General features: G+C 42.7%; 1 protein-coding gene and 1 long non-coding RNA gene across 2 annotated transcripts; one reads left to right on the top strand and one right to left on the bottom strand.

Annotated features, from left to right (window-relative positions):
• The first annotated feature begins 1,820 nt into the window (after window positions 1-1,820).
• Window positions 1,821-5,691, top strand: LOC120669872. The gene is made up of 2 exons (XR_005672841.1): window positions 1,821-2,041; window positions 2,225-5,691. It is a non-coding gene; the product is annotated as an uncharacterized LOC120669872 (long non-coding RNA).
• LOC120669845 (receptor kinase-like protein Xa21) lies at window positions 3,207-8,323 on the bottom strand. Its single transcript, XM_039949711.1, has 3 exons — window positions 6,541-8,323; window positions 4,048-5,438; window positions 3,207-3,763 (listed from the first exon to the last, which is right to left on the bottom strand). The coding sequence occupies exons 1-3, from the start codon at window positions 8,268-8,270 to the stop codon at window positions 3,384-3,386; spliced, it is 3,501 nt and encodes a 1,166-aa protein (XP_039805645.1). The 5' UTR covers window positions 8,271-8,323; the 3' UTR covers window positions 3,207-3,383.

An 8,323-nucleotide genomic window follows, 5' to 3' on the forward strand; every position in this document is an offset into this window, starting at 1 on the left:
AAACTTGTGTGAAACTTAATAGCAACATGTTGAGTTGACAGTCAGAGAAATCTGAAAGGTTGATATGCAGATTCAACATACATTGACAGGGTGCTGACATTGACATTCAAAATATACGTAGCTTGACATATAAACTCAACGTGACATAAAATTACATATATATCCACAGAAATCCAAAAGCTCGCCAATACCCTCATCCAGGACGACCATGCTAGTATCAACACTACGCCGTGTATTCCACAACACCTGAAAACATGTAGGTAAGCAATAATCAAGTTACTCCAAGTCTCACAAAAATGATCTCCGAATTATCCTATCAATCACAGTGACTCCCCTGGAAAGATACTCACCAAATCTAACAAAGAATGAAGAAATTCAGAATCCTGTACATGCATCTGGCCAAACCAATAATTTACATGACTCACATTGCAAGCAGTAAAATTTTAAAAAAAATATCAGTGGCCATATAAGAAAAGCACGCATATGGAGAGTACTATTCTGGCAGCCAGACATATTCTAGAACAACAAATCCACATAGGAGAATCACGCAGCTCCCAGCATTAAGAATGTAAAGTAAAATTCATGTCAAGTAGAATGATTCTAGACTGCAGGCAAATCCACGTTGCAATGATGGCAGTGAATTAGTTTTGCAGGGATGTTCCACAGTTTCAATTTTCTGTTTCCTAGCCATGCTGAACAAACATAGAAAAAAAATAGTAAAAACATGTCACTATATAATATATAACTTGTTGTGGCAGGAAAAACGGTGGATAACAAAAATATCTATATCTGTTGACACTTTATATAGTAGCCTTGAGTCCTTGAAGTGACCTTGACCTAAAATGTGACACTATATCATGCCTCTGTAACTTGACGCTGCAGCGTTATGTAACTTGACACTATTTGCATGCAAAAAGATAAACACAACTTGTAACAATTTCATGGGATGTTGTTCGCTAGTGCATTGTTTTGAAAAAAATGATAGCCGGAAATGAAGTCACTACTACATGAATGTAGCTTCATACGAGCAATTTCATGGAATGAAAAAATTGCTCTCATGACCAGTAGAACATCCACCCTTCCCCCAAACCCCGACACCCCAAACACCACCACTCGAGCACCCTCCCACGCACATCATTCTCCTAGCTCACACTGCACCCTCTTCTGCCGCCCTGTCGCCGGACACCTCGCCGTCGCGCATCGACCATCCACTTACCCCCAGAATCCAAGGTGCGAGGGTGGCACCCCACCCCCAAACCCCGACACCCCACTGCTGGAGCACGCACGCGTCGCGCACACCGCCCCTCCCACCGCCCCCGTCGCCGGACACATCGCCGTCGCGCACCGCGCCGCAGCAGCCCAAATCTAGCATGGTATGGAGGGGAGGGTCGCGAGGGGAGAGGACTCACATTGAACCGCAGAGGACGGGGCGTGCCGCCCCCTCTGGTCGCCGTAACCTCTCCTCTGTCGCTGGTCGCCGCAAACGCTGCTCTGGCGCTGCTCCTCGCCGGCGAGCGAGAAATCCCCCGCGGTGTTGTACGGGTTGTTACGGGGGCGGCGCTCGGGAATGTGTTTTGGGGTGGAGCGTGGGCGTGGGTGTGGGGTTATGTTGGCCCGCGTTGGCCTGCTGGGCCGCAGTGGTCGCGCGATCTGTCGCTGGCGCGACGGGTCGTTTAATAGACTTTGCGTTTGGGAAAGTATGAGTTTTATAGAGAACATGCACAAATGGGCTTCCAAAATGAACAAATTGGCCACTTTGATCTGGAACGAGTGATCCGGACCCGACAGAATAGTTATTTCCAATCAGCCCAAAAAATAAAAAATAGTGTCATTTAACTGGCCTGCCCATATCCGAGACACCGCTCCTCCGCTCGCCAGCTCCGCCACCGGCCGCAGGCCCGCAGCGATCCATCGGTCTGATGAGGTCGCCGGAACCCGACGGCCGCCTCCGTCCGCCCACCGCCGCGACGCCACCTCGTATGACCGGATTGCTTCCGACTCCGCCTTCACCTCCCCTTCGCTCGCCCAGTTCGATCCAAGGGTACTTGATATCAATAATGTTTATGCTTTTAATAAAATTTTAGTCTTTGACTTAGGATGCAATCTTTGAGAAACGGAGGGAATACTGTTCTTGGAATATTGTATAGCTGCGATGCGCAAGCGAAATCTCTATGGAATTAAACTGTATATATATCGCATCCTGCTCAACTAACTTTCGTTACAGTTTTCTTCTTGCAGTCAATCCCCCCGTGTAAATAAAAAAGCTAATTTAGGAGAGATTCATGAATGGAGCCATAGCTCTCCTGGGTTTCTCCTCCAACTGACTGCAGCCATCTGGCTTCTGAGGAGATGAGAGCCTTTTATGGCCTGGAGGATGGTGTTATGGGATTGAAGGTTAGCCTTTTCTGCTGCCGGTGGCACAACTTTATCATTCATGTATGGTTGATGAATTGTGGTTTTCCCGAAAAGAGGTATTGAGTTTATGAAACATAGACAATGATACATAATATATTAGTGGCCTGAAAGATGACACCGGTGTCATGAACATGTAGTTCCAAATCCCATTATTCACAAAGTGTCAGGAACCTAACAGTCCAACCTTGAGCACTCCCTCTGAAACAAAAGAGTTGGGAATAACTTCGACCTATTGCTAATTGGTAGTGCCTTAAGAACTTCAGATGTCTAAATATGTTTTTTCTCTTCCCTAAGGTACTCAGAATTTTTTTTTGGTTACTCTGTGCATTTCATGCAAAGCATTGGCTATTTGCAATTACTGTGTCATTCTTCCTTTGAAGTTTGAATGGCAGGTACCAACTGCAAGAACTGAGTGATGCATGAAATTTCTGTGTCTGCCTTGTTGGTGATGTCTAATTTATCTGTTCCATCAGTATCAGGTAGGAATAAAGGTTACTTCCGGATGAAGGCTACCTCCTTGAATGTGCCCTGAATTGGTCCTTTGGCAGCTGGCACCTGTGTAGAGCTACTACACCGAAGTTTATCCTAGTTCCCCATGTAGCACCTTTCTTGTAGTTTCAGTTGTTCAAATAAGGGATAATTTTCATTTCTCTATGTGGAGCTAAAAGTTGGCAATGATAAATATGTTGTAGGCATCGTGCAAGATAAACACATACATCAATATTCCTTTATTGCTCATATGCGAAAAATAAAGATGTAGAAAGTTCCAACAAACATATAGTATGACACAGTTTTCATAATAAGATGTAATCTTTGTGTTCTTTCAGATGCAACCAGAAATGATAAGTAGCTGCAGAGATAGTAGCATGCATCATGCAAGATCTTGTTTGCTTTCTTGGATTTAGGTACATCGATTTGACTACATATCTTACAAGCTCCCTGAAATGCCTTAGTTATTTGAGGTTTCATCACTGATCAGACATGCCAAACTTGTCTCTTATAGTCTGCAACTCTTTCAAAGCATCACTAATCTGCAAGCGATCTGTTGGGTTATCGTTTGAACATGAAATTCCAATCTGCAGGACCGATGTGATGCAAGCGATTCTTGCATCTCTTATTTTGACTGAGTTTGAGATTCCTTGTTGTTCATCCCCATCCTTTGATAACAGCTTCTGGTCTGCAATATTGATCACCCTTTCTGGAAGTGCTGTCTGAACATATTTACGAAGGCTGAGTCCTTCTTCGAATTCACTGTCTGTCGGTCTTTTTCCAGTAAACATCTCCAGCAACAATATGCCATAGCTGTAGACATCACCCTGGATTGAAACTTTGTTGCCCAAACCATACTCTGTAATCACAAAAATATTATTGTAAGAAAGCACAACTCAAGATTTAGCATTCATATTTGCAAAAAGACTTTTGCCTAAGAACAGAAAAAAAAACATTATGGTATCCTTAGTTGTTTTTACAACACATTCTTATCTGAATAAGGAAAATATAATAAAAATAAACCCATCCGAATATGGAGTATGGACTGAAGTATAGGCTGGGTAAATAATTTGATTCAGAAAAGAAGGCCATCGCAATTTTTTAAGTACTCTAGTTTTGTCAATTTTAGTGGCTGAAACATACCTGGAGCAGCATAGCCAATTGTTCCTCTCATTGTAGCCCACCCACTTGATTTCTCTGATATGACACTATGATCTTGATGCAGGACTCTTGCAAGCCCAAAGTCAGCAACATGCCCAACCATATCATTATCAAGGAGAATGTTGCTTGGCTTGAGATCGCAGTGAATAATTGGTGATGGCCTGTGATGGTGCATATAATCAAGAGCAGAAGCCACATCAGTGGCGATGCTGAGCCTTCTGATAATATTCACGGCACTATTTTCACCATTTTCCTCAGGATACTGGTGTAGCCATTGGTCTAAATTTCCATTTGGTAAAAACTCATATACCAGAGCCTTGAAGTCATGACCCTGAAAATCAATACTCGAGCAAACTGTCAAGATCTTCACAAGGTTACGATGCCGAACGCTTCTGAGAGTCTCACATTCTGCAAGAAAGCTTTGTGCTGCCCCACGTTGTTGCAAGTTAAGAACTTTCACAGCAATGATGACTTGTTGGTTGTGGATCATCATTCTTCCTTTGTACACTGAGCCGAAGCTTCCAACCCCAACGAGGTTCCTGGAAGCAAAGCCATTTGTTGCATGGACTAAGTCTGCATAGCCTACTCTTATATGTAAATCATTGAGGAGTAACTGATCTGTGTTTGCTTGTTGCAACCTGCTCCTATTGTGCCAGCAAGCAAATAGTGCTAAAAGGATGGTAAGCACTAGGGCTGCACTGCTTATAGAGACGATAAGCTTCCAGGACCGACTGTTGCTGGTGTGAGTGGAGCAGCGAGGCAACTTCAATTCAGAGATACCCCCACACAGGCCTTGATTTCCCTCAGTTGCAATTGCACTCGCATTGAGAAATACTCCGTCTTTGGGAACTTCACCCTCAAAGTAGTTGAATGAGATGTTCAAACTAGCAAGTCCTTTCATTCTAACAAGAAACTGAGGAATATCTCCTGACAGGTTATTGTGTGAAAGATCAAGTACTTCAAGTCCTTTCAGCCGTTCCATTGATGCTGGGATTGTCCCATGAAGCAAGTTTCCTTGCATCCGTAAATATTGCAGGCTTTGACAACCACCAATGGAGGCAGGAATCTGACCAGAAATCTGATTACCAGAGAAGTTAATGTCTGCAATATTTTTCAAGTTACCGATTTCTGATGGTAGTGACCCACTAAACAAGTTGCTCTGGAAATACATGAAATTGGACAGGGAAGTTATGAGGAAAACTTCCTTGGGAATTGGACCACTGAGCATATTGTGCTGAAGATCGAGCAGCTCTAAGGGACAGCTTCCAAGATTTGATGGCATTGGTCCACTAAGTGAATTTTTTCCAAGATAGAGTTTATTCAACAATGTGAGATTGCCAAGGGTCAGTGGAATTTGGCCCATGAGATTGTTACTAGATAGGTTGGCGCGCTATGCGCGCCTGTAGCAAAAGGTTTGATCTAAAATTATAATAAAAATATATTATTATGTGCTATAGTTAAAGCAATATCGTGTTAATGTATTTTAACAATATGTTGATGTATTGAATGAAGTCTGAAAGTTAAAGTACATAGGTATAGTAGTTTAAAGTCTGAGAGCACGCTAAATGTATAGATATATATATTTTTAGGTTTTTTTGTTTTATGTTAGTAGGTACGTTAGGTGAATTGATTTATATTTATTATTGATTTTGGTAGGGTAAAAGAAAAATTTAGTAATTTGTAGTAGGTATAGTTCATGAATTGTCATACAATTATATTTTGCGAATTAAAATCCATTAAGTAGTAGGGGCTAGCACATGTAGATGTAATTGATGTTTATTATGTTCGTGTAAATAAATAATTAAATATATTTTATGAATGAATTCCAATTGAATATTATGTGGGTACCACCTGAATACCACACAGGACCCACGTTGGTTCTGTATAAATAGTACATGTAGGAATTCTTTTTTTGTATGTTAACAGATATAGTTGATGGATTAGCTTGCACTAATTATTAATTTTGGTAGAAAAAATCATAAGATTATGAATGAATGGATGATTCAATTATATTTTGTGAGTTCACAAAGTGAAAACAAAATCCAATAAGTAATAGATGTGAATGTTTTGGTAGAAAAAATCATAAGATTAGAAATGAATGAATGATTCAATTATATTTTGCGAGTTCACAAAGTGAAAACAAAATTCAATAAGTAATAGAGGTGAATGTAGTATACAATTTTTTTATTTTTGTGTATAAAGAATAACTAAACATTTAAACACGTGGGGCCCACATGTTTTTATTTTTTTTACAATTTTATTATTTTTATCATGAATTATATTTTTATTATTTTTTATTATGAACAGTGCCCGGGCCCCACATGAACAGTACTTCAATATTATTATTTAGCATGAACAGTGCCCCCGGGCCCGCATGAACAGTCTCCGCCCCGCATGAACAGTGCCGCCGGGCCCACGTGGGGCCGCGACTCACGGCAGCGCTCCAAATCTTGGAGCTTTAGTATATGTACTCAATTCCCAAGGTTTAGAAAGCTCATGCTCTGAAGTCTACCCAGAGAGGCAGGAATAATGCCTTCTAAAGAATTGTTGCTCATGAAAAGATATGCTAAATTAGCTAGGTTTCCAATGCTTTCAGGAATGTTTCCACTTATCATGTTGTTATCTGCAGCAAAAGCTTGCAAATCCATAGAAAGATTGGCTACTGCATGAGGTAGTGAGCCTTGAAATAGGTTATTACTGAAATCTAAAACTTTTAAGTGGCTGCTATTAGTCAAACTAGACATGAAGTCCCAACCTTCATCATAACTTGCATGTAGTTGATTGTTTTCGAGTGTCAGGGTCGCCAAACTATTTAGGCGATCTCCGAGACAAGCAGGTACTATTCCTGATAACATATTGAAGTCTACTCCAATGTGTATAAGCATAGTAGAGTTGCACAGCCATGGTGGAATAACACCCTGAATCTGATTGAACCCTACATTAAATATTCGAAGCAATGGAAAGTTCACTCCATTGGCAATCAGTAAGGGTCCTGTTAGCTGGTTTGCCTGTACATTGAATGTGCTGAGAGAGGACAGATTGAAAATGGAAGAAGGAATGGATCCTGTGAGCTGATTCTTGTCTAGAAAGATATCAGAAAGAGCTTGAAGGTTTCCAAGGGAGGAGGGAATGGTGCCTGTAAGATTGTTTTCGGCAAGAACAAGACCAGATAACATCTCAAGGTTTCCTAATGATTCAGGAATAGCCCCAGTCAAGCTATTCCCTCCCAAGCTTAGGTATACCAGGGCAGAGAGGTTTCCTAGCCAAGAAGGGATGGCACCATGAAGGTCATTTTGTTGCAAAATAAGGACAGTAAGAGATAGCAGTCTTTGTAATGGCACAATCTCCCCTTGAAATCTGTTGGTACCAAGATTAATAATCGTTAACGAGGAGAGGTTCCCCAAGAATGATGGAATTGGGCCTGCGAGTTGATTCCCCCTCAGTTGGAGATTCTCAATCTTCAGAAGGTTACCAAGAGAAGAAGGAACTGAACCTGTCAAGTGATTGTAGTTCATGTTAAGACTTACAAGATTGGTGAGGTTGCCAAACTCTGGAGGAATGTTTCCTGTCAGAGTGTTGTTGTAGAGATGAAGAACCTCGAGGCTTTGCAACGAGGCTAATGCGCCAGGTATCGGACCATCGAGCATGTTGCCCTGCATCTGGACTATGCGCAGACCAGAGAGAACGCCCATGGCTGGAGGTATCCCTCCCGAGAGGTGGTTGAATGCCACGCTGATGCTCACGACTTGCTTGCATTCTGACAATGATCCCGGGATGCTGCCTTCAAGAGAATTGAAGCTCAGGTTCACATACCTGAGCTCAAGGAGACGGCTAATCTCCGGCGGTATGGTGCCACCCATGCGATTCATGGGGAAGTGGAGCTTTCTCAGGTAGGTGAGGTTGCCTATGGCAGGGGAAATGGTGCCATGGAGGCCCAGGTTGGCGAGGTCCAGCGCCACAACACGACCACGGCGGCGCCCCCGCGTGCCGCACGTCACACCGTGCCACTGGCACAACGACTGGTTGCTGCGCCATGAGGACAGTGCTGATGATGGGTCAATCTGTATGAGCGACTTGAAGGACATTAGCGCAAGGTGGTCAGATGGAGTGCTGACACCAGCCATGGAGGCTCGCTGCGCGGCAGTCGTCGCAGCGCTTACGAGGAGAAGCAGCATCAACAGGGAAGAGTGCCCTGTTTCTGCCATTGCTAGGAAGAAGAATGGCGTTGGTTGCAGGGAAGGTTGCTTCCTTGGTTGAT

The sequence above is a fragment of the Panicum virgatum genome, chromosome 2K (assembly GCF_016808335.1).
Source record: "Panicum virgatum strain AP13 chromosome 2K, P.virgatum_v5, whole genome shotgun sequence".
NCBI lineage: Eukaryota > Viridiplantae > Streptophyta > Magnoliopsida > Poales > Poaceae > Panicum > Panicum virgatum.